The 27,500-nt window shown below is 45.3% G+C and overlaps 4 protein-coding genes across 7 annotated transcripts in view; 3 read left to right on the forward strand and 1 right to left on the reverse strand.

Annotated features, from left to right (window-relative positions):
- Positions 1–1,861, forward strand: part of LOC143487642 (putative protein MSS51 homolog, mitochondrial) — a 29,917-nt gene extending 28,056 nt beyond the window's left edge. Inside the window, exon 6 of one of the 4 annotated variants that reach the window (XM_076986698.1) lies at positions 1–48. This exon is cut by the window's left edge and continues 167 nt beyond it. Coding sequence is in view for 1 of the 4 variants with exons in the window: in XM_076986700.1 (XP_076842815.1) it covers positions 1,260–1,443 (184 nt within the window). In the remaining 3 variants the exon portion in view is untranslated. Of the gene's footprint in view, positions 50–1,259 lie in introns of those variants that run through there. The other 3 variants (XM_076986699.1, XM_076986697.1, XM_076986700.1) reach the window with 3 other exon arrangements.
- A 207-nt stretch (positions 1,862–2,068) lies between these two features.
- On the forward strand, positions 2,069–7,726 carry mss51 (MSS51 mitochondrial translational activator). Its single transcript, XM_076986774.1, has 6 exons — positions 2,069–2,252; positions 3,087–3,230; positions 5,542–5,666; positions 6,248–6,811; positions 6,968–7,061; positions 7,212–7,726. Exons 1-6 carry the CDS (start codon positions 2,236–2,238, stop codon positions 7,402–7,404), a joined length of 1,137 nt encoding a protein of 378 aa, XP_076842889.1. The 5' UTR covers positions 2,069–2,235; the 3' UTR covers positions 7,405–7,726.
- A 2,876-nt stretch (positions 7,727–10,602) lies between these two features.
- LOC143487667 (myeloid-associated differentiation marker-like protein 2) lies at positions 10,603–15,152 on the reverse strand. Its single transcript, XM_076986721.1, has 3 exons — positions 15,144–15,152; positions 11,450–11,578; positions 10,603–11,382 (listed from the first exon to the last, which is right to left on the reverse strand). Exons 1-3 carry the CDS (start codon positions 15,150–15,152, stop codon positions 10,603–10,605), a joined length of 918 nt encoding a protein of 305 aa, XP_076842836.1.
- A 1,078-nt stretch (positions 15,153–16,230) lies between these two features.
- tbc1d24 (TBC1 domain family, member 24) overlaps positions 16,231–27,500 on the forward strand; it is a 15,624-nt gene continuing 4,354 nt past the window's right edge. The window contains exons 1-4 of the mRNA XM_076986751.1: positions 16,231–16,762; positions 19,167–20,210; positions 23,595–23,753; positions 23,889–23,952. Coding sequence (XP_076842866.1) covers positions 19,240–20,210; positions 23,595–23,753; positions 23,889–23,952 — 1,194 coding nt within the window. The 5' untranslated portion in view covers positions 16,231–16,762; positions 19,167–19,239. The remainder of the gene's footprint in view (positions 16,763–19,166; positions 20,211–23,594; positions 23,754–23,888; positions 23,953–27,500) is intronic.

Here is a 27,500-nt window from a genome sequence, read left to right on the forward strand (position 1 = left end):
AGTCTTCACCATGTACAGGTGTGTCTCTCTGAGTCTTCACCATGTACAGGTGTGTCTCTCTGAGTCTTCACCGTGTACAGGTGTGTCTCTCTGAGTCTTCACCATGTACAGGTGTGTTTCTCTGAGTCTTCACCATGTACAGGTGTGTCTGTCAGTCTTCACCATGTACAGGTGTGTCTCTCTGAGTCTTCACCATGTACAGGTGTGTCTCTCTGAGTCTTCACCATTTACAGGTGTGTCTGTGAGTCTTCACCATGTACAGGTGTGTTTCTCTGAGTCTTCACCATGTACAGGTGTGTTTCTCTGAGTCTTCACCATGTACAGGTGTGTCTCTGAGTCTTCACCATGTACAGGTGTGTCTGTGAGTCTTCACCGTGTACAGGTGTGTCTCTCTGAGTCTTCACCATGTACAGGTGTGTTTCTCTGAGTCTTCACCATGTACAGGTGTGTCTCTGAGTCTTCACCATGTACAGGTGTGTCTGTGAGTCTTCACCGTGTACAGGTGTGTCTCTGAGTCTTCACCATGTACAGGTGTGTCTCTGAGTCTTCACCATGTACAGGTGTGTCTCTGAGTCTTCACCATGTACAGGTGTGTCTCTCTGAGTCTTCACCGTGTACAGGTGTGTCTCTGAGTCTTCACCATGTACAGGTGTGTCTCTGAGTCTTCACCGTGTACAGGTGTGTCTGTGAGCCTTCACCGTGTACAGGTGTGTCTCTGAGTCTTCACCATGTACAGGTGTGTCTCTGAGTCTTCACCATGTACAGGTGTGTCTGTGAGTCTTCACCGTGTACATGTACAGGTGTGTCTCTGAGTCTTCACCATGTACAGGTGTGTCTCTCTGAGACTTCACCGTGTACAGGTGTGTCTGTGAGTCTTCACCGTGTACAGGTGTGTCTCTGAGTCTTCACCGTGTACAGGTGTGTCTCTGAGTCTTCACCGTGTACAGGTGTGTCTCTGAGTCTTCACCATGTACAGGTGTGTCTGTGAGTCTTCACCGTGTACAGGTGTGTCTCTGAGTCTTCACCATGTACAGGTGTGTCTCTCTGAGTCTTCACCATGTACAGGTGTGTTTCAAAATCAAGTTGTACACACACATGCAAACATACAAATCCACATGTTCTCCATGTCACCATGATGAAATAAAAAATGCAACATGCTAAATCTCTCTCCCTCTCTCTCTCTCCTCCTCACTCTCTCTCTCTGTCCCTCCCTCTGCCTCTCTCTCTCTCTCTCTCTCTCTCTCCCTCCCTCCTCTCAGTGATATGGAGCTACAGTACTCTCTGCAGATCCTTCATGAGTTGGAGATGAACATTCAGGGAACTGGGTCAAACCCATTTAGGTCCGTGAAGCCAGAGCAAGTGCAGTCCTGCCCCAATAAAGAGCCGTGTTACTGTAACGCCTTCTACCTCACCTTCTGTGGCGCTCTGGAGGAGTGCGGCTAGATCTTCAGAAATGAGCTCCGAGGTGCTTTCAGTGAAAGTCTGAAACACACACGACTGAAAATCTGATCGTTGTTTTGCTTTTTTCTTCACTGGCTGAGATAAATAAAGAAAAGTGTTTGACTCTTTTTTGTAAACATACTCAAGACGGTGGATAATCTTACAGTGTGTGTTGGAATATTCTAGAGTAGAACAGTTTCACAGTGAAATGAACCGAGCTCCAGGGAGATTAAAATAGTGTTGAACTCGAAACGTTTGAGACTGTGGGCCAGCATATCGGACTATAAGAGTCATGTCTGTGCTCAGATCCACAAGAGAACATGTATATGTACGAGTGAGTGTGTCTGGACAACGTCAGCATCGCCCTCTGCTGCCCTCTCATGGACGTGCGGCGTAAATGCACTCGTTATATTTAACTTATTCGTTAAAGTTCTGCTATGTCCCAAAGATGTTTTTTTTTAACATCTTAAATGTTTTTAAGATATCCTATTAATCTAAGGCACCTATCTCAATTAGATGACCATCTAATAATAATAAAATAAACGATGAATGAATGGGAGAATGAATTCATGTTTTTTTTTGCCATGAAATGCTGCAAAGACTTTGAGGTCGACATAGTTTTTGTCCATACACCCAACACCGGAATGTCTCCCCGACCCGGAAGCCTCCAGAAGGGCCCTGAAGTCGCCTGGTCGGGGTATAAATTGGTGGCGGAGCCACAAGGCGTGAGATAAACGGAGGTTCGTCCAGACGTGAAGGACGGAGTCTCACGTTCACCGACACCTCACACTCATAATGACGGACTCACGCAGGTAAGAGACGCCTTGGAAAATCACCAAGCGACTCGGATCGCGTTTCTGTCTTCTGTAAATAATAACACGATTTATTGGCATTACTGCGTGACTGGTTTTATGTTTTAGACACATTTGGTCAGTCATTATCACAGTTAACGTACAGATAGTGTCCAACACTGCTGCTGTGTGCATGTCGCCGCCGTAACGAGGTGCGGAGATGTGGGAATGTGTGATGTGTAGTAACACGGAGGGACGTTTTTGTTTGATGGGGATTTATTTGCCCTGGAACCCAGAGCCCAGTACTGATATGGCACTGGACTGGGGTTAAAAATACACCCGCGGCCAAACGCGCCTGTCACCTGTTGGACTCCGTCTGTGTGTGTGTGTGTGTGTGTGTGTGTGTGTGTGTGTGTGTGTGTGTGTGTGTATCACGGATACTGAATGAAGTTAGTGCTCAAAAATAATCTGGTGTCTTCTTGTGATTCTACACTGTTAGACTTTACAGTTCAGTCTGTTCAGTCAGCTCCATTGTGGGCGGGGGAATAAACTAAACTCTTCAAATAGACTGTCCTCACTGGTTGTTTAATAATAATTAGTTTGACTGTCCTCACTGGTTGTTTAATAATAATTCGTTTGACTGTTCTCACTGGTTGTTTAATAATAATTAGTTTGACTGTCCTCACTGGTTATTTAATAATAATTAGTTTGACTGTCCTCACTGGTTATTTAATAATAATTAGTTTGACTGTTCTCTCTGTGTAACCAGCTCTGTCTCCACCACTGAAAGCTCACTGTCTCTCTCCCCCCCTCTCTCTCTCTTCCCCTTCTCTCTCTCTCCCCCTCTCTCTGAAGATCTTTAGATGGTAAGGCCAGCAAGACTCTTACCTTCAGCAGTCAAAAAGAAATGTTTGAGAAAATGGAGGAATCGTTCAAATTCTGTGCCAGATGTGGAGACCGGGCGTCGGGGCGGGAGACCTCACTGAAACGCTGCGCCAGGTGAGTCTGGTTGAGTGACAAGTTTAAAGCACCTGCACCTCTGACCTCCAGAACACTTCAGGGCTCGTCCTGCCAGTCTCTGTGACCATGGATGTCCTTAAAGGGGCTTGATCATTCCACAGTTTTGGGGCCATTAAACAGAATGAGCCCACCAGCAGTGACAAACTTGTATTTTTTAACCACCAGAAGACCTGTGTCTGAAGACCTAAGTGTTTGGTTTGGGATATAGGGGTGTAGAAGTTGCACTAAATAATCTGGAGCCAGACCATTAAGGGATTTATATGTGAGGAGCAGGATTTTAAACTGTATACACAGAGGGATGGGTAACCAGTGAAGCTGATGAAGAATAGGTGTGATATGAGCAGATTTTTTAGTGTGTGTAAGAATTCAAGCAGCTGAGTTCTGAACATATTGGAGAGACTGTATGGATTTCTTAGAGAGGCCAAGAAAAAGTGCGTTGCAGTAATCTAAACGAGATGAGACGAAGGCATGGACCAGGATTACAGCGTCTTTATCTGACAGCACAGGGCACCAGCGAGCAATGTTCCACAGATGGAAAAATGAACTTTTAACTAAAGCCCTCGTGTGAGGTTCAAAGTTGAGTGAAGAATCAAAAAGAACCCCAAGGTTGCGCACCACTGTGGAAGATTTCACAGCCACACCATCAAAGTTGAGAGTACAATCTGGGAATTTTTAAATAATAGTTTTTGAACAAGCAGGACTTCGGTTTTGTTTTGATTTAACTGCAGAAAGTTTGAGTGCATCCAGCATCTAAGATCCGACAGGCAGGAGATGAGAGTGGAAGGAGGCAGAGTGGAGGTGGATTTAGTGCTAACATAAATCTGTGTGTCATCAGCATAGCAGTGGAAGTTAAGGCCATGGCCATGGATTATCTTCCCAAGTGGTAGCATATAGATGATAAAGAGAAGTGGACCTAGGATGGAGCCCTGAGGAACTCCATGGGTAATAGAACAGTAGGAGGATGTGTATCTGCCCAGAGAATCACAATGTGATCTATTGGAGAGATACAAGTTGAACCATGATAGAAAGTGCCAGTTATGCCTAGGGATGAGAGACGGGAAATGAGAATGCTATGGTTAACTGTGTCAAATGCTGAGCTCAAGTCGAGCAGGAGGAGAATACTAGGTTCACCGGTGTCCACAGCTAAGAGTTGATTGTTCAGTACTCGTAACAAGGCAGTCTCAGTACTGTGAAATGTCCGGAATCCAGATTGAAAAGGCTCAAAGTACGCATTGTTGGTCATGGATGTCTGTACCTGTATGTCTGTCTTGTAAACAGACAAAATCTCATCAGGACACGACAACAGTGTAATGGAAGCTAGAGGAGAGGACTGAAGAAGAGTATTAAATGTCACAGGATTGATACATATGAGTTCTGGTATGATACTGTTGATTTACCACAGCGATCAGAAACCATAATGTTAATTGTGGCTTTGATAAGCTTGTGGTCAGAGACACCAATAAACGATCTTGTTATATGAGTACCTGACAGGCCAGAGGAGCAGATCAAGTCCAACATGTGACAATGGAGATGGGTGGGAAAGTCGACATGTTGTGTCAGGTTAAAACATTTCAGCACAGCTGCAAGCTCGGATTTTATTGAGCTGTTAGCATCAACATGAACCTTAAAATTTCCTAGCAAAACTAGAGCTGGGCACATAGAGTTAGCCAGGGTAAGTAGCTCACAGAGCTCAGAAAATAATCACTATATTGTCATTACTGTGACGGGCAGGGGTGAGCAACTAAAAAGGAAGCGATCACGCCAAGTCTCAGGGAAAGAGGATGGTTTAATAGAAAGTGTGCAAACCAAAAACCCGTGCATTGTTCCAAATGAAGGAAATAATAACCAGCAGTCAACTGGTACAAAGACAAGACATATATAGACGAACAAACGATCACGGGTCCCGCCCACCTGAGGGACGAACATCACGTGACCAAAAACAGGACATCTGCCGCTGTAAACGGGGGCGACCGGCAGGGGGCCCCCCCACAACGTGACAATTACCATTACAATACCCACCACTACTGCCATTACTGATATTTATAATGATAATGATGATAATAATAATAATAGTAAAAGTATTAGTAGTAACCGTAATAATAGTAGTGGTAAAAATTAGAGCAACAACAACAACAATAATGTCATTACCAACAGTAACGATAATGACAACAGTTTCAGATTATCAAACAGATTATCAACATTCTCAATAGCTTCTCTGTCTCTGTCTCTCTCTCTCTCTCTCTCTCTCTCTCTCTCTCTCTCCCTCCCCCTCTCTCTCTCTTCTTCACAGGTGTCTGAATGTGTACTACTGCAGTAAGGACTGTCAGAAGCAGGACTGGTCTGGGCATCGACACTACTGCTCTGAGCTCTTCAAGGCTGCTGTAGACAGGCTGGTCGAGTGGCTCCTCTATCAGGGTGAGGAAGTGCTCACCACACTAGAAACTAGAAGAATACTGGTGACACTACTTACAGACCTAAATTACAACTAATGGCCATGATTATTATCATTATTGTTATTATTATTATTATTATTTATTAGTAGTAGTAGTAGTATTTGATTTATTTACATTTTCGGCATTTCGTAGACGCTCTTATCCAGAGTGACTTGCAAACTGCTTTGCCATCTGCTAACAGAATACATCCTAGTTACCAGACTACTAATCTACAGGACTCAATGCCATTACCGAGTATTGTAAATAAACACATGCTCAGACTTAAACAACAGGAATTAAAAGCAGATACCTAGAAGTGTAAATAAACTGTAAATATATATATATATAAATTTACTCTAGACAAGGACAAGTGTTAGTGCTCATTTAAGTACTCAACAAACAGTTGTGTATTCTTTACATGAAATAAACTGATTAGATTTTGGGACCAAACTATGTTTTTATGTGATACCCATTACATCATCATTACATCATTTATCTAAACTTATAAAAGCCCATTTAGAACATCCGATGTTACAGATGATCTTGTATTATCTGATCCAATAGGAGACCTGCCCTTCTCCACGGGGGCATGGACCCAGCCTGCTAAAGACGTGAGGTGCTGGGACGACTGGCTGTCCATGCAGGGTGACCTCACAGCCCGACTGGAGCCCATCCTGTCTGGAAAAAACATGACAGACCTGTGGACCAATGCCTGCCGGCCACGTCCAGAAGAGGCGCAGCTTCGTGAATCGGTGTGGCGCGTTTGCAGCGAGTTCCTGTCACGTCCGCTGACCATTGGAATGGCACTGCAGATGTTTACCCTGAACCCCTACTCGCGACCCCTCACCATCCACGTGGTGGGAGCAGGCAACGCTGAGACCCTGGGGGCGAGGACCACGGACCTGGACGAGCTCAGCCACATGTTCCCTGGACACCAGGGCCTGGAGGTGGTGATGGTGGGCCCTGAGGTGGTGCCCGGGCCCATTGTGAGACCTCCACTGAGAGCGTTTGGGCCCAGAGGAAGAGTCTACATCAGTGCCTACAAAGGACTCTACCATGAGTTCTGGGAAGAACTGGTGGAGAAAGGAGAAGCCGCCAGGCCAGATCTGGTTGTGGGATTTCAGCCAGGTACACACACACACACACACACACAGAATCCTCTGTAGAAGCACACATGAAAACTGAAAACTACAGAGAACCCATTGGCAAGCCCTGTGGCACTCCTGTTGAAAATCACTGGCCCATTTTTGCAAAGTGTGCTTTGATTGTGTGTTTGTGTTGCAGGGTTTGAGTCTAGTCAGGTGATGTCAGATGGGTGGTTACCCACACTACTGTTACTAAGGGATTACAGCATCCCCACCATGTTCACTACGAGCACGTAAGAAGATTAAGAACTGAACTCTGAACATATATATATGTGTATTCACCACATATTAATCATGTGTTACAAAAATTTAATTGAACCTTTATCTGTCTCTCTCCCTCTCTCTCTCTCTCTCTCTCTCTCTCTCTCCCTCCCTCCTCTCAGTGATATAGAGCTACAGTACTCTCTGCAGATCCTTCATGAGTTGGAGATGAACATTCAGGGAACTGGGTCAAACCCATTTAGGTCCGTGAAGCCAGAGCAAGTGCAGTCCTGCCCCAACAAAGAGCCGTGTTACTGTAACGCCTTCTACCTCACCTTCTGTGGTCTGGAGGAGTCAACAGATGAGGCAGAGTAGACTGATGTTTGAACTGAAGTGGATGGTTAGCTGCTTGAGTCTGGATGCAGATTTGTGGAACAGTCTGGGCAGTCGTGATTTTCTGAGTGCATGCAGAGGATTCCCTTCTTGATTTTTTATACACATTTTAGAAATTTATTTTTAAGACTGAACTTTTAAAAAGTGCATCAATAATGTGGAATATGATGAACTAATGAAAACTGTACAAACATTCTGGATTCCAGTGGTAATCCTATTTTTGATTGGCTGTGACATAATCGTTCATGTTGATTGGTGTGCTGAGATCTCAGCTTCCAACATTCAAATACACATGTGACAAAGCCATGACTACAACATACATATAAAAAAGCCTTTATATATAACATAACAAATAGACAGGCACTATAATAATAATCAGGCACTCGTGTTTAATAATCAGGCACTCATGTTTAATAATCAGGTGGTTATGTTTAATAATTAGGTGGTTATGTTTAAAAATTAGGCACTCATGTTTAATAATCAGGTGGTTATGTTTAATATTTAGGTGGTTATGTTTAATAATCAGGCACTCATGTTACATAATCAGGTGGTTATGTTTAATAATCAGGCCAGCCTTTCAAGTTAAGCAGGTAAACCTTAACACCTAAGCTTTAACCATAACCCCTAACCTTTAACCTCTAACCCCTAAAATGGGTTTGTAACATGGAGTGAGTCTGAAGCAGACACATTCACATATATTCAAAATATATTATTTGTATAGAAGTATAGAAGCACACTACATATTTATAGAAGCACACTACATATTATTCTGTGTGTCTTATTTATCTTTACAAATTTACTTTGGTCTTGATGGGGAAAAAATATTTTTTATATTGGAATTTCTTAAGCCAGGGTGTCTAAGTACCCTCTGTTGTCCACAACATTGACTGGCTGAATGGACATCACATGCAGACCGCCCCCCCCCCCCTTCACATGCAGATACCCCCCTCACATGCAGACCCTCCCCCTCACATACAGACACCCCCCTCACATACAGACCCTCCCCCTCACATACAGACCCCCCTCACATACAGACACCCCCTTCACATACAGACCCCCCCTCACATGCAGACCCTCCCCCTCACATACAGACCCCCCCTCACATACAGCCCCCCCTCACATACAGACCCTCCCCTCACATACAGACCCCCCCCTCACATACAGACCCCCCCCTCACATGCAGACCCCCCTCACATACAGACCCCCCCCTCACATACAGACACCCCCCTCACATACAGCCCCCCTCACATACAGACCCCCCCTCACATACAGACCCCCCCTCACATGCAGACCCCCCCTCACATACAGACCCCCCCCACATGCAGACCTCCCCTCACATACAGACCCCCCCTCACATACAGACACCCCCCTCACATACAGCCCCCCTCACATACAGACCCCCCCTCACATACAGCCCCCCCTTCACATACAGACCCTCCCCTCACATACAGACCCCCCTCACATACAGACCCCCCCCTCACATACAGACCCCCCCTCACATGCAGACCCCCCCTCACATACAGACCCCCCCTCACATACAGACACCCCCCTCACATACAGCCCCCCTCACATGCAGACCCCCCCTCACATACAGACCCCCCCTCACATGCAGACCCCCCCTCACATACAGACACCCCCTTCACATACAGACCCCCCCTCACATGCAGACCCTCCCCTCACATACAGACCCCCCCTCACATGCAGACCCCCCCTCACATACAGACCCCCCTCACATGCAGACCCTCCCCCTCACATGCAGACCCCCCCTCACATACAGACACCCCCTTCACATACAGACCCCCCCTCACATGCAGACCCTCCCCCTCACATACAGACCCTCCCCTCACATACAGACCCCCCTCACATGCAGACCCCCCCTCACATACAGACACCCCCCCTCACATACAGCCCCCCCCTCACATACAGACATCCCCCCTCACATACAGACCCCCCCTCACATGCAGACCCCCCCCCTCACATACAGACCCCCCTCACATACAGACCCCCCCTCACATGCAGACCCCCCTCACATACAGACATCCCCCCTCACATACAGACCCCCCCTCACATGCAGACCCCCCCTCACATACAGACCTTCCCTCACATACAGACCCTCCCTCACATGCAGACCCCCCCTCACATACAGACCCCCCCTCACATACAGACACCCCCCCCTCACATACAGACCCCCCCTCACATACAGACCCTCCCCTCACATACAGACCCCCCCTCACATACAGACCCTCCCCTCACATACAGACCCCCCCTCACATACAGACCCTCCCTCACATGCAGACCCCCCCCCCTCACATACAGCCCCCCTCACATACAGACCCCCCCTCACATACAGACACCCCCCTCACATACAGACCCCCCTCACATACAGACACCCCCCCTCACATACAGCCCTCCCCCTCACATGCAGACCCCCCCCCTCACATACAGACACCCCCCTCACATACAGACCCCCCTCACATACAGACACCCCCCCTCACATGCAGACCCTCCCCTCACATACAGACCCCCCCTCACATGCAGACACCCCCCTTACATGCAGGCACCCCCCCTCACATGCAGACCTGAACACACCTCCCACACCTGAATACACCTCCCACTCCTGAACACACCTCCCACACCTGAACACACCTCCCACACCTGAACACACCTCCCACACCTGAATACACCTCCCACTCCTGAACACACCTCCCACACCTGAACACACCTCCCACACCTGAACACACCTGAATACACCTCCCACACCTGAGCGCTCTCCTAGCCACAACACATCTACTTGAAGAATGGGCTACTTATGAGTTATGATCAGACTAATTAATAATATTTGGGTTCTTTGCTCTTACAATGGCTCTGCAGAAAAAAAAAACAACAGTATTGTTAAGAAAGGAGCCACTGTGCTGCTGTGCTGTCCCTGCAGCCTGGAACATCTAACATCTCACTCTCTGGTAGCTGCTCAAAATGAAATGAACCCTGAGTAAATCCTCTTCAATGAATCATCAAAAACTATTTAGAAATACAATATCATATGTATGTTAACACCCAGTCGCTCACTGAAGCAGAAAATTGATTGAAATTGAATTCAGATGTTTAGTAAAAGTATAATTAGGAAAAACACCAAAGACTACATCAACAGCATCTCCTCCAAGCACAGTGATATGGACCAGCTTAGATACGATTGTAAAGCAGGACAACTGACCAGATCAGGTCAGCAAGATAAATGAAAAAGTTGATGTATGTCAGCGCTGTTGCTGCTTGAAGGTCGTGAAGTTGGTGGTCCCACATCCAGTCGTAACGTACAAAATGTTCGTTGGTGTAGTACATGTAAAGACGAATGGACCAGACGATGGCAGCAGACAGGTACAGCAGCAAGGCCGTGATGTTGAAGATTACCTCCATCCTGTCCAGTGCACAGCACAGCAGTCCTCCCAGAAGTTTGATCAGGTGGATCAGTATAATCACCACAGTTCCCACAAAACAGACTACATAGACAACAATGCACCACGCAACACCTTGGATGTAGTTGTGCTCCACAAACAGAGAGAAGTCGGTTACTACAGCGAGGAGGACACAAGCGACCAGTGCCTGGCAACAGCGCAGCAGGCCACGCCCACCGGACAGGTAGCCGCTCGGACACTGCAGCTTGGCCATCACAGCGTCGGCCGTGTACAGCGAGAACGCTGTGATGGAGAAGATGGTGCAGAAAATGTTGGTCACACATGAGGCACAGACGAAAACGACGATGAAGATGATCGTTGCGGAGAGCAGCATGAGGGCGGAGCTAATGGAGAGGCCGCAGGTGAGGTCTGCCCAGGTGTTCTGCAGCACCAACATCTCCACCATTTTGTCACATAGCAGCTTCTCCAGCAGCAGCACCAGCAGGGCCTCCACCAAGCCAAACGTCCACACGAACTCACACCAGGCACCGTATGGGTTACGCATCACTCCCTGGAACACGGGACACAGCAGTGCCAGCCCACAGAACACCGCCTCCAAGATATTCAAGACACAACGCCTGATACAGCCCATGACACAGCTCCTGACACAGCTCCTGACACAGCGCCTGACACAGCTCCTGACACAGCTCCTGACACAGCACCTGACACAGCACCTGACACAGCTCCTGACACAGCACCTGACACAGCTGGAGTGTGACAGAATGCCCCGCAGATGACAGGATGACTCCAAGGCTGAATGATGACTTGTCTGTTAACAGGCAAATTACTTAAACTGCTCAAAACTGTTTTACATAAACGCTGTGTTCCAGGATGGGGGTGGAGTGGGTGGAGTCAAGTGTGCTTGGGTGGAGTGGAGTGGATGCTGTGGGATACTGCACTATCCAACTACTGCACTATTATAAAACTATTACACTATAGAACTACTCCACTATTACATTATATAACTATTACACTATAGAACTACTCCACTATTACATTATATAACTATTATACTATAGAACTACTCCACTATTACATTATATAACTATTATACTATAGAACTACTCTACTATTATATAACTATTACACTAGATAACTACTTTACTATTATATTATATAACTATTACACTATAGAACTACTCTACTATTATATAACTATTACACTAGATAACTACTTTACTATTATATTATATAACTATTACACTATAGAACTACTCCACTATTACATTATATAACTATCACACTATAGAACTACTCTACTATTATATAACTATTACACTATATAACTACTCCACTATTACATTATATAACTATTACACTATAGAACTACTCTACTATTACTTTATATAACTATCACACTATAGAACTACTCTACTATTATATAACTATTACACTAGATAACTACTTTACTATTACATTATATAACTATTACACTATAGAACTACTCCACTATTACATTATATAACTATTACACTATAGAACTACTCTACTATTACATTATATAACTATTACACTATATAACTACTCTACTATTATATAACTATTACACTATAGAACTACTCCACTATTACATTATATAACTATTACACTATAGAACTACTCTACTATTACATTATATAACTATCACACTATAGAACTACTCTACTATTATATAACTATTACACTAGATAACTACTTTACTATTACATTATATAACTATTACACTATAGAACTACTCCACTATTACATTATATAACTATTACACTATAGAACTACTCTACTATTACATTATATAACTATCACACTATAGAACTACTCTACTATTATATAACTATTACACTAGATAACTACTTTACTATTACATTATATAACTATCACACTATAGAACTACTCTACTATTATATAACTATCACACTATAGAACTACTCCACTATTATATAACTATTACACTAGATAACTACTTTACCATTATATTATATAACTATCACACTATAGAACTACTCTACTATTATATAACTATTACACTAGATAACTACTTTACTATTATATTATATAACTATCACACTATAGAACTACTCTACTATTATATAACTATTACACTAGATAACTACTTTACTATTATATTATATAACTATTACACTATAGAACTACTCTACTATTATATAACTATCACACTATAGAACTACTCCACTATTATATAACTATTACACTAGATAACTACTTTACTATTATATTATATAACTATCACACTATAGAACTACTCTACTATTATATAACTATTACACTAGATAACTACTTTACTATTATATAACTATTACACTATAGAACTACTCTACTATTATATAACTATTACACTATATAACTACTTTACTATTATATTATATAACTATTACACTATAGAACTACTCTACTATTATATAACTATTACACTAGATAACTACTTTACTATTATATTATATAACTATTACACTATAGAACTACTCTACTATTATATAACTATTACACTAGATAACTACTTTACTATTATATTATATAACTATTACACTATAGAACTACTCTACTATTATATAACTATTACACTATATAACTACTTTACTATTACATTATATAACTATTACACTATAGAACTACTCTACTATTAAATAATATAACTATTACACTATAGAACTACTCCACTATTATATAACTATTACACTATAGAACTACTCTACTATTATATTATATAACTATTACACTATATCACTACTCTACTATTACATTATATAACTATTACAATATATAACTACTCTACTATTACATTATATAATGTATTACACTATTACACTATATGGGGGCAGTCATGGCCTAGTGCAGGGGTAATCAATTAAATCTTTCCGCGGTCCATTTTTGGCAGATAGCTTAGACCTTAGGTCCGGGTCCGCGGTGGCGAACGAAAGTTGTTGAGCGAGGGGGGTGGGGGTGGCGAACGTAACCCTAAAATGGGTGGTGAACGTAACACTCGTCTGAAAATAAATTCTCCGGTTTAAAATATAGTCTCCCGTTAAAATTTTTTTGGCATTTGGGTCCGTATCCAGTTAATCAGGAATGTGATTGGGTCCGGACAGGACGGCGTCCGGGTCCGGATCCGGACCGCGGTCCGCCATTTGGTGATACCTGGCCTAGTGGTAGGGAACTGGTCTTGTGACCGGAGGGTCATGGGTTTGATTCCCAGACCATGACTGGGGTGCCCTTGAGCAAGGTACCTAACCCCAACTGCTCCCCGGGCGCCGGGCTAGGGCTGCCCACCGCTCTGGGCACGTGTGATCCACAGCCCCATCACTAGTGTGTGTGTGTGTGTGTGTTCTAACTGCACAGATGGGTTAAAAGCGGAGGACAAATTTAGATTGCGGTGTAAAAAATCACAATTGACAAAAATATGGCACATTTACATTTACATATAACTACACTGTAAAAAATTTCAAGTCTCACCAACAAAAAAAATCTTAGTGACCTGTTGCACCTAATTTTTTTAGTTGATCTAATTTAAGCTCTGCAAATTGCAAATTTTAAGTTCTGCTGACAAATACAGAATTCAATCTAATTAAATAAAATAAGTTTTTCTTTAAAAAAAATGTTATGGTTTGTTGTGACGGATCACTGCTGAATCGTTGTGGTTATCAGCCCTTCACTACTCTCTCTGACTGTTTGCCCAGTTACAAGGTGTCCCCACCATGTTACAGTATCTGTCATGTCTGTTATGTGTTACACCTGTTACATCTGTTATGTCTATTACAACTGTTACATCTGTTATACTTGCTACGTCTGTTACACCTGTTACATGTGTTACACCTGTTACATCTGTAACACATATTACACTTGTTACATGTGTTACACCTTAGTTCTGTTCTGTTACATCTGTTACGATACCATATATTTAAACATATAAAAACAGAGGGACACGCCACATATAAAAACAGAGGGAGAGGTAGACCCAAGTGCTGGCTTGAACTGATGGACAGAATAGCAGAGCTATTCATCAGTGAGAGAGAAATGCGAGCACACACAGCGATAACAACACTAACACAAACATGTAACGTGTAAGGAAACACTCAACCGTAGAAAGACGGGAGAAAATAATAAAGGTAACTGAAGAGACGAGGAAAACTCAACACGTGAAAAGACCCAGTAGGTGTGCAGCAGCTGACTGTTGACACGAACCTCACCGCACACAACAGCGTCTGAAACGTGTGCAGTGCACCATGGAAACACACCAACACCATGGAAACACACCAACACTGATGGTGTGAACTTCACCTTGTCCATTTGCACAGAGGTCAGAGGTTAGTATGAGATCAATGAGGGTCCAGAACTGTGAGCAGCAGTCTCTTGCTTTCTTTCTCTTTCTCTCTCTCTCCTGCCTTCTCTCTCTCTTTCTTTTTTTTCTCTCTCTGTTTTTCATATGTCTACAGTGTTCAGAAAGAACAAAGGCATCTATGATTGGCTCTCCTGATAGTCTAGAAGCCCAATGCAAATGCTCAAAGATTATGACTAACACACTTATGAAGACACAGCAGTGCTGCTGGAGTGTTTTACACCTGCAAGTGTCACAGACTGCACACATCATGCTCTGGATAAAAGTGTTCCCTAAACGTGGAGGCTAATGTTCGTAAGGTGAGATGTTAAAGCCAAGTTCCACTTGCTTCCAGTAGGGGGCAGTGCCACACTGGAAATAAATGAGGTAATATTACTATTATGCAATCTTAAAACTATTATTTAATTATTTGCCTATTAAGTAATAGTATTGCAGATGAAATACTGTTTGGATCATAACTTGATGATGTGTCAACAGAATGATTTGATGGAAAAAGGTCTGTATAATTTACCATAATAATACAACTACCAACGTTTTACCAGCAGGATTAGATTTAATACATGATCTAATAAATTTAAGGACGCCATGTTTCAGTGTCTGGACTAATAATATTCTCAGTATAGTATAAAATGTCTCTGGTAGTGCGGAATGAAGACGATCATGTTTGTCGACTGGACTATTCCCGCTGGGGGCGTGTCTACTGGTGACGTGATCTATACGTCATGTCCACGCCTCCTCCTCACGTGGCCGGACACGACAGTGGCTCAGACTCACGCGCTTGTCTTTCCTCTTCTGCTCATTTTCATTTTAAAACGTTAAATAAATCTTTAATTTTAAAAACGTGAACACGTTATTGTAACTCACTCGCTTGTGCGAATACACTACATTCTTAATTCCTCAGTACAATAAGAAACCGCAAGTGTTCTGCACGAGCCACAGAAATACGGACACGCCCAGGTGCGCGTGGCCTGCGCGTGCAGGTGCGCCGCTGCACTGATTACGTTGACTTGGGTCACGCGATGAGACCGACACGCCGCGCGCGCAGTGACTCCCCGTCTTATTTCGGCGAGATTAACGCCGTTAAAGCCGTTAAAACCGGGATGATGTGAATAACGCGTTGACCAAGACGCGATAATTAAGCGATATTTATCCGTTCATACTACATAAAGTTTCATGTTTCACATTCAACTAATTAAAATTAAAGCCGAAGTGGCACTTGACCAGGTTTGAACAGCAGGAGACACGTTAGGACAAGTTAGGACACGTTAAAGACGTTAAAGACACGTTAGGACACGCTAAAGACGTTAGGACAAGCTAGGACACGTTAAGACACGGTTTAGGACTCCCGCTCCTGTTTGGTTGAACAGCAAATCTGAAGACAGTATTGCGCGCTCGCGTGGTCATGCGCGTTCGTGACAGCTGTGCTACTGCGCATGTGCACAGCGCCTGAAGAACGAATGCAGCTCCGCGGCGGCAGAACTCGGTACCGCGAGAGACGCTGTGCGGTCGCTTCAGACGTGGACGGATTATGAGCGTTTACCGGGAGTCTCGCGGAACTGAGGTGAGTTTCCCCGCGTAACCGGCGCGGTGTTGTGAGCAGAGCTGGACGGTAGCGCGTTAACCGGAGCTCCGCCAGGGCGACACCGCGCAGCGCTGCAAACGGGTCGGTTACACGTCCGGTAACGTGTAGTTAATAACGTGTAGTTAAAATATGATATATGCACATATACGGGGCTGTATGTGGTATTAAATATGGTATACGCACACATACGGGGCTGTATGTGGTATTAAATATGGTATATGCACACACACGGGGCTGTATGTGGTATTAAATATGGTATATGCACACACACGGGGCTGTATGTGGTATTAAATATGGTATATGCACACATACGGGGCTGTATGTGGTATTAAATATGGTATATGCACACATACGGGGCTGTATGTGGTATTAAATATGGTATATGCACACATACGGGGCTGTATGTGGTATTAAATATGGTATACGCACACATACGGGGCTGTATGTGGTATTAAATATGGTATACGCACACATACGGGGCTGTATGTGGTATTAAATATGGTATACGCACACATACGGGGCTGTATGTGGTATTAAATATGGTATACGCACACATACGGGGCTGTATGTGGTATTAAATATGGTATATGCACACACACGGGGCTGTATGTGGTATTAAATATGGTATATGCACACATACGGGGCTGTATGTGGTATTAAATATGGTATACGCACACACACGGGGCTGTATGTGGTATTAAATATGGTATACGCACACATACGGGGCTGTATGTGGTATTAAATATGGTATACGCACACACACGGGGCTGTATGTGGTATTAAATATGGTATATGCACACATACGGGGCTGTATGTGGTATTAAATATGGTATATGCACACATACGGGGCTGTATGTGGTATTAAATATGGTATATGCACACATACGGGGCTGTATGTGGTATTAAATATGGTATATGCACACATATGGGGCTGTATGTGTTATTAAATATGGTATATGCACACACACGGGGCTGTATGTGTTATTAAATATGGTATATGCACACACACGGGGCTGTATGTGTTATTAAATATGGTATATGCACACACACTGGGCTGTATGTGGTATTAAATATTGTATACGCACACATACGGGGCTGTATGTGGTATTAAATATGGTATATGCACACATACGGGGCTGTATGTGGTATTAAATATGGTATATGCACACATACGGGGCCGTATGTGGTATTAAATATGGTATATGCACACATACGGGGCCGTATGTGGTATTAAATATGGTATACGCACACATACGGGGCTGTATGTGGTATTAAATATGGTATATGCACATATACCGGGCTGTATGTGGTATTAAATATGGTATATACACATATTGGTGTGTTTAACACCCTTGTCTAAAGGCCTGGTGTGCATTTTTAACTCGTCCACTGAGAGCCTGATTAAGCTTATTACATCTGTGAGCTGGTCACTTTGTGAGTAGATGATTCACACATTAACCCAAACTAACGTTTCCCCAACAGGAAAGTCCACCTAGTTGAAGCGACATTGTTATCTTGACATAACTAACATAGTTGTAGTCGTTGATCTTGGCTTACTACCCTGGCGTTTTACCCTGGCGTTTTACCCTGGCGTTTTACCCACATTGCGTTAAAGGTTTAGCTTATGTGGTGACCACAGCACTGGCCGTGTTGACCCTCCTCACCGTCGTTCGCCCAGTGCGTTGTGCATTGGCGCGTGTGACATTATCCTGCTGGTCTTTGTGTAAATGTGTGTATTGTACTGACAGTAAGTCTACCTAATTAATTAGTGGTATCAGGTGTGGAGAGAAGATCCACTTCCACACAGTGACGCACTGCAGGAGTAACTCAGTCTCGGCCTAAAGGAAGGGCTGTCTGCTGTTGGGGAGGAGAGTCAGTTCTATATGCTGGCGCTGATTATGGGTCATCCAGGCCGTGTGTGTGTGTGTGTGTGTGTGTGTGTGTTTACAATTGTTTCCTTTCTGAATGCTGAGTTTTGTTTGTTGTTTATGTGCACCTTTTTGCTTACCCTAATGTGCTACACACACTGCCCACATTTACCCCAGCGTCTCCACCCCACTCCCTATATACCCCAGCGTCTCCACCCCACTCCCTATATACCCCAGCGAGTCCACCCCACTCCCTATATACCCCAACGACCCACCCTACAATCCTGTTTCCTGTTTACACTGACAGCATTGGCTTGTTGTCATCAAGTTTCCATGGCAGGCTGGTGGTGTTAGAACTCGAGGTTGTGGATCAGGAACAGCACACAGACTCGAGTGTAATTGAATTACGTGTGATTTCCTAATGCGCTCAGACTGTATGTCTCTCACAGTCGATTAAACACACAGGGCAGAAGTTTCGTAACGTAACAGTGACGAGTGTTTGTCTCTCCCCGCAGTGACGGCATGGGTGATTACACTCACTCTTTCTGTGGCTGATCAGCAGACCCGTGTGCGTGGAGGACCGAGATCATGGCACAGGAGGATTTTGGGGTGTTTGTGGACTGGTCCAAGATGGGCGACGTGTCTCGAGACGCGGTTACCGACAAGACTGAGTACAAGGACCAGAAGGAGCTGAAGCATCACGCCCGTACGGGCCAGTGGGCCCACAGCCACACCCAGCGAGCCCTGGTCTACCAGCAGCTGGTGAAGGGCCTGCCCTGCCGTACGGTCACGCCGGACGCCGCCGTGTACCGGGACGGGGAGGGCGGGTCCTCGGGCAGGCGGCGCTCGGTGCTCGTCCCGCTACCGGAGTTTGTGGACGGCGCCCCGGTCCCGCATTACCACCTGCGCGCGGAGGCGGTGGGCTCCGTTCACGCGGTGGTGGCCCGCGTGGCCCGCGAGTTCCCGGACGTGGCGCACTGCCCGGCGCTGCCCGCCGTGGCCGCCCTGCTGCTCCACTGGAGCGCCGACGAGGCCCAGTGCTTCGAAGCCGTCGGCCGCATGTTGGCCTGCAACGAGCCGGGCCGGCACCTGCTGGACCAGACCTTCCTCGCCTACCAGTCCTCCTGCATGACCTTTGGCGACCTCGCCCGGAAGTACTGCCCCGCCGCCCACAAGCTGATCGTGGCGGCGTCTGCGGACGTGCTGGAGGTCTACGCAGACTGGCAGCGCTGGGTCCTGGGAGACCTGCCGTTCCCGCACGCTGCCCGCGTCATGGACGTCTTCCTCGTGGAGGGCTACAAGGTGCTGTACCGTGTAGCTCTGGCCGTCCTGAAGTTCTACCGCAAGCAGAGCGGGCCCGGGCCCGCCCAGCAGGACTCCGCCAGCATCCGGGCTGACATCCAGACCTTCGTGCGGGGCATCGGCGTCACGGTGAGCCCAGACAAGCTGCTGGAGAAGGCGTTCTCCTTCAGACTCTTCAGCCGTAAGGAGATCAGCCTCCTGCGTCTCGCCAACGAGAACTCCCTCCGACAGAAGGGCATCACCGTGAGACAGAAGAGGTGCGGCACGATTATTCATCAGATTATTCATCAGATTATTCATCAGATTATTGATCAGGTGCATAGTAGTATCAGTGTAGTCATATTTCAGGCCTCAGTAATAAATTATTAATCTGTCAACAAACTTGTATTCACTAGTTTAATTAATTTATTCATATATTCTCATTCATATATTCTCTGTCACACATGGTTGTGAGTAAGGATGTCCTGATCCAATCCGCTCAAAGTGTCTGTACCAGAGCCGATCCAGACGTATCAGTTTCACTACGATGCAGCTACACTATGAAATGGTGTACTTGAGTGTTGTACTGTCTCTGAGATTCAGTCCTGCCTTTTCCAGCCATTGGTAGAATTATGTGAGCCACCTCTGCTGTCTGTCATTGGTCCATTTCATGGAGGGGTGTGTCCTGTGCTTCCATGGTGACCATAGCCCCCATCTGGCAGTGTTCAGTTCTTCTCTTGGCCAACAAACTGTGCCTGCTGGGAGTCTGAGGAGGGGCACACGTGGTTCTGACTACAGGCGAGGCACACGTGGTTCTGACTACAGGCGGGGCACACGTGGTTCTGACTACAGGCAGGGCACACGTGGTTCTGACTACAGGCGGGGCACACGTGGTTCTGACTACAGGCGAGGTACACGTGGTTCTGACTACAGGCAGGGCACATGTGGTTCTGACTACAGGCAGGGCACATGTGGTTCTGACTACAGGCGAGGCACACGTGGTTCTGACTACAGGCGAGGCACACGTGGTTCTGACTACAGGCGAGGCACACGTGGTTCTGACTACAGGCGGGGCACACGTGGTTCTGACTACAGGCGGGGCACACGTGGTTCTGACTACAGGCGAGGCACACGTGGTTCTGACTACAGGCGGGGCACACGTGGTTCTGACTACAGGCGGGGCACACGTGGTTCTGACTACAGGCGGGGCACACGTGGTTGTGTCCCCCTGGCTCTTGAGGATCTTCCTCACCCTGAGGGTGTAGTCGGGTGGAGGAGATGGAGGTAGAGAACACACAAAACACAGGAACATTGTTACATTGTTACTCTCTCTCACACACACACACACACACACATTTTGCAGTCCACATTAAAACTCAGTAGGCTAATTGTAAACAATTTTTCTGCTCATGTGGATTGAATATTCTAAATTTAGCGAATGCTGAATTTGATTAATTTAAAGGAGAGTGCTTTATTTGTTTGGCTTTACTGTTTACCAAAGTGGAAACTTGGCACAGATTTATAAATAAATTGCCATTGGTTGCAGACCTGTGTGATCTGTGCTGAAATGCTATTTTGTCTCGTTTAAATGCTCTGACTGTAAAACAGATAATGTGTTCGCCCAAAACCACTATATTAGTGCAAGTTAGCACCTGTGTGTGAGAGCATTTGCATTTGACCATAATAATATTAATATAACTCTACAGCTGTGTGAACTATACTCAAACTGATATCACCCGCTTCAGTCAACCTGGCTGTGATCATGTGACCTGCTCCAGTCTAACCTGGCTGTGATCATGTGACCTGCTCCAGTCTAACCTGGCTGTGATCATGTGACCTGCTCCAGTCTAACCTGGCTGTGATCATGTGACCTGTGCTATTTTCGTCTGGGTTTGTGATGGTGAGATGTGATTGGTTGCCCAATACCCAGTGCAGTATTAGTTCCTGTTATCAACCCAGTTATGCTCCTCAGTGTGATCTTCTCAGTCTCCAGGTATCAGACCTGCAGCAGGTGTGTAAAGAGACCTTGTGTGTGTGTGTGTGTGTGTGTGTGTGTGTGTGTGTGTGTGTGTGTGTGTGTGTGATGAGACCTGGTGTGTGTGTGTGTGTGTGTGTGTGTCTTACTCTGAGTGAAATCACTGAACATGTAGCAGATATAATACACACCATGTCAACATACTCAACCAGGTCTGATAGACGTGCTCTCCATCGTGCTGTTTTGTTAGGATTAGGGTTAAGGGAGGTTTGGTTTGATGGCTGCTGCCTGACCCTGGGTTAAGGTTAGTATTAGGGTGAGGTTGCTCTGTCTGTCAGTAGGTGGTGCTGTGAGCCTCTGGGCCTCTGTATTCCTGGACAGCGTGGTGTTCAGCGTGGTGGCTGGTGTTCCGGGCAGGAGTGACTGTGTTGTGGGCAGGTCAGTGGTCTGTAATTGGACGGATGGTGTTTGATCCTTGTTGGAGGTCTTCATGACCAGTACAGTCCAGATGAGCGCTGGATCTAGTCGGTCGTGCAGAGCTGGTCGTGTCTTTGGCCAGTAGGGTGATGGGTCAAGGGCAGGAGGCCACGTTCTTCATGATGTGACACGCTCGTGGACGTCTGCTCTGCTGCAGCTCCCTGGGCTGGGGTTGGCTGTCCACAGTCAGGTCTGCCAGCACCGTCTATAACTACGTCTGTAGCTACGTCAGAGGGGTTTGTAGCTTCTCCCTAGTCTGCACCTGGGCCGTTTTACCACTAGACTCCCCTGGCATCATGATGGTCCAGACTCGGGTGTTGTGTGTGTGTGTGTGTGTGTGTGTGTGTGTGTGTGTGTGTGTGTGTGTGTGTGTGTGTGTGTGTGTGTGTGTGTGAGAGAGAGAGAGAGAGAGAGCAGAGTCCTTTTCAGTGTCCACCTGGGAATATCGCTGGAACGTTCTTGAGTTCAGGGTGAGCTGATTCTTGTCTTTGAGTATGGGTGTGTGTGTGTGTGTGAGAGTATGGGTTAGTGCGTGTGTGAGTATTCTAAGACATTGTGTCCCTCAGTGTACTTTGACTACCTCTGTATCTTTTATTACAGTCCTGTGTCCTTCACTGCAGGTTTTACTACCTGTATGTAACATTTCTATACATGGATGGTCTTAGTAACTTAATCGTGCTCAGTTTCATTATTTATGAACATACACGTCCTGGATCGCACTCTGTATCTGCAGTCGTAATGTCCTCTACTGGGGGGACGGGACACCCTTGTGTCTCTCTTGTGAGTGTCTCTCTTGTTTCTCGTTTGTTTCTCTCTCATGTAATGGTTTGTTTTGTGTTCACTCCTCCATCCTGTTCACTGCTGCTCACATCAGCCTCAGGTACTCTTCATCTTTCCATCATCATCCTCATCCACTCTCACATCCATCTTAATGTGTAATCATCTTTAACGTATAAACATATTCATGCATGTTGACACACACACACGCTTTATTTGCACTGTTCTGTTTTTCTCTTTCTCTTTCTGTCCCTTTACTGCCTTCCATCTCGCTCCCTCCTCTCTCTGTCTTTAAAAATATTTCTCCATCTTTCTTTCTCTCCCTCTCTTAAAATTTTTTTTCTCCATCTTTCCTTCCCTCCCTGTCTTCTCTCTCTCTCTCTCTCTCTCTCTCTCTCTCTCTCTCTCTCTCTCTCTCTCTCTCTCTCTGCAGACGTGATGTACAGCTGGCAGTGAATGCAGATAACTTCTGTTCAGAGGTGGTGAGTGTGAAGGAGATCAGAGAGATCTGGTCGTGGCTACCAGAACGTTTCGCCCTGTGCCAACCACAGCTGCTCTTCAGCACCTCGACACACGGCTGCAGTATCACCAGGTACTCACACACACGCACACACACACACACACACACACACACACACACACACACACACACACACACACACACTGACACATAACCACACAGATTTTGTTGTTCTGTTGTTTGTGTTTATGATATTTATCTTTTCAGGTTTTATTCTCACTGTGAAGGATATGAGCCAACACTGCTACTAATAAAGACTACACAGGGAGAGGTACTCTCACTTTTCACACTTCTTACACTGCCTCTCACTCTCACGTTCTCACTTCCTCAGTCTGTCACTCTCGCTGCATTCTCACCCTCATTTTCCCACTCACTCTGTTGCACCTGTACTGTCACCCTAAACACTCACCCCCGCCGTCATCCTAAACACTCACCCCCGCCGTCACCCTAAACACTCACCCCCGCCGTCACCCTAAACACTCACCCCCGCCGTCACCCTAAACACTCGCCCCCGCCGTCACCCTAAACACTCGCCCCCGCCGTCACCCTAAACACTCGCCCCCCGCCGTCACCCTAAACACTCGCCCCCGCCGTCACCCTAAACACTCGCCCCCGCCGTCACCCTAAACACTCGCCCCCCGCCGTCACCCTAAACACTCGCCCCCCGCCGTCACCCTAAACACTCCTACCCCACGCCGTCACCCTAAACACTCACCCCCGCCGTCACCCTAAACACTCCTACCCCACGCCGTCACCCTAAACACTCACCCCCGCCGTCACCCTAAACCATGGGTTAAAGTTCTCCGTCACTACGACGGATTTCCGTCATTTGATTTTTTTGGGGAAAAAATCCGTCAAATCATAATAAACCACACGCGCGTGCGTGCTATCTTTTGTGGCCGAAATATGATTCTCACTGGCGCTCATCAACGCTGGATGGATGACGGCGATGTCATTTGATTGACTTGCGGGTCATTCCGCCTTCAGATTTACGGACATTATGTAGAAAAGTGACCTCCCTCCTGCCTGGCGTGACCGTAGCGCGCGACTCTGTACACCTCGTGCAAACTTGCGCGAACGACGGAGGCTAGTTGACGCGTCACATTCTTTTTGCAGTCTTGTCCGAAACGATACGTGGTAGTATAAAGAAACACCGCTCAAAAACAGGAGAATTTTAATGTTGCTATGTGTTCCAGGTTTGAAAAGTGCTGGAATTTAGGCTAAAGTACTTTAAAATGTTGAAATTGTAACTACTTCGTTTCACAACAAATATCTGTCTGACTGAACAGTTTTCTTGCATTACGTTAACAAATACGAGCCTCTTGTAATTCCAGGAAACATGAGAGAACGTGAAGACATTAAGATTGGGTGTTTTGAAAATAAACAACCATTAAAAATGTGATAAAAAGCGAATTATTTCGAATCATTTCGAGTATATGTATAAATATTTAACTTAATTAAATGTAACATTGAAAACGTGTTGAAATGGACCTTGAAAGTGACGTGCAAGTGCTTTAATTCCACCTTATAAAGGTGTATGAACCCTGCAAACATGACTTTGTTCATTGTGCTGAGGCGCGGCGCGTGCGAAGTTACAAAATTCGAGAGGTGCACGACCTTGCGAATCACCAGCGCGCGAGGCTCTCGCGCACGGGTGGAGCCACCGCGATTACGTCATTTTCGGCGCACGCACCGCCCGCGTCGCCCGCGACGCCCGCACGCGCCGCGTCAAATATAATGGCTTAAACCAGGCTTAACATGGATGGTTTTGTTCTGTTTGTATTTAAAAGCTCTATCCAGTGTAATTTTTTTGTAACATACCTACTTAAAGCAGGTAATCTTACGGCTTATGTTTTTGTGCATAGTGAATTTGATAAAAACAAGAGAGCTTCATACCTTTTAAAACTCACCAGGATTCACTAAATTTGACTTGATCTTTAAATAGTTTTCTGAAGAGGACCCCCAGATTTATGTACATTTATTGCTCAGGTGTTGCATTTTGTCGCTTCATAGATTCTCTCTTCTCTCCTTACACAGGCTGTTTAGATAAATATACTTTATAAATGTGTTTATTGTGTAGAATTAGGCAAAAGAGGTCGTGTCCCAACTACACCACATTTTCAGTAATTGCTAGCATTGTCTTTTGCCAGGAAAAATTTTCAGTCAAATGAAAATTTCTTGCTTTAACCCATGCCCTAAACACTCCTACCCCACGCCGTCACCCTAAACACTCACCCCCGCCGTCACCCTAAACACTCACCCCCGCCGTCACCCTAAACACTCACCCCCGCCGTCACCCTAAACACTCACCCCCGCCGTCACCCTAAACACTCCTACCCCACGCCGTCACCCTAAACACTCCTACCCCACGCCGTCACCCTAAACACTCCTACCCCCCGCCGTCACCCTAAACACTCCTACCCCCCGCCGTCACCCTAAACACTCCTACCCCCCGCCGTCACCCTAAACACTCCTACCCCACGCCGTCACCCTAAACACTCCTACCCCACGCCGTCACCCTAAACACTCCTACCCCACGCCGTCACCCTAAACACTCCTACCCCACGCCGTCACCCTAAACACTCCTACCCCACGCCGTCACCCTAAACACTCCTACCCCACGCCGTCACCCTAAACACTCCTACCCCACGCCGTCACCCTAAACACTCCTACCCCACGCCGTCACCCTAAACACTCCTATCCCACGCCGTCACCCTAAACACTCACCCCCACAGTCACTTTTATTACTTACTGCTCACTCTCATAAATTAATACTACCTTTCTTTGTGTCTCACTTTCTTAGAATCTCACTCTCTCAAAATCTCACTCTCAGTGTCTCACAGTCTCTCTCTCTCTCTTTCTCTGCATCACTTTCATATACACTCTCTCTGTCACTGTCCTTTTTCTCTTTACTCTCCTGCTTTCATAATTTTCATAATTCATCTATGTTAATCAGCTATAGTAGAGTCATAATTCATCTCTATGTTAATCAGCTATAGTGGAGTCATAATTCATCTCTATGTTAATCAGCTATAGTGGAGTCATAATTCACCTCTATGTTAATCAGCTATAGTGGAGTCATAATTCATCTCTATGTTAATCAGCTATAGTGGAGTCATAATTCATCTCTGTTAATCAGCTATAGTGTAGTCATAATTCATCTCTATGTTAATCAGCTATAGTAGAGTCATAATTCATCTCTATGTTAATCAGCTATAGTGGAGTCATAATTCACCTCTATGTTAATCAGCTATAGTGGAGTCATAATTCATCTCTATGTTAATCAGCTATAGTGGAGTCATAATTCATCTCTGTTAATCAGCTATAGTGTAGTCATAATTCATCTCTATGTTAATCAGCTATAGTGTAGTCATAATTCATCTCTATGTTAATCAGCTATAGTGGAGTCATAATTCATCTCTATGTTAATCAGCTATAGTGTAGTCATAATTCATCTCTATGTTAATCAGCTATAGTGTAGTCATAATTCACCTCTATATTAATCAGCTATAGTGGAGTCATAATTCATCTCTATGTTAATCAGCTATAGTGTAGTCATAATTCATCTCTATGTTAATCAGCTATAGTGGAGTCATAATTCATCTCTATGTTAATCAGCTATAGTGGAGTCATAATTCATCTCTATGTTAATCAGCTATAGTGGAGTCATAATTCACCTCTATGTTAATCAGCTATAGTGGAGTCATAATTCATCCCTATGTTAATCAGCTATAGTGGAGTCATAATTCATCCCTATGTTAATCAGCTATAGTGGAGTCATAATTCATCTCTATGTTAATCAGCTATAGTAGAGTCATA

The sequence above is a fragment of the Brachyhypopomus gauderio genome, unplaced genomic scaffold, assembly GCF_052324685.1.
Source record: "Brachyhypopomus gauderio isolate BG-103 unplaced genomic scaffold, BGAUD_0.2 sc49, whole genome shotgun sequence".
Taxonomy (NCBI): domain Eukaryota; kingdom Metazoa; phylum Chordata; class Actinopteri; order Gymnotiformes; family Hypopomidae; genus Brachyhypopomus; species Brachyhypopomus gauderio.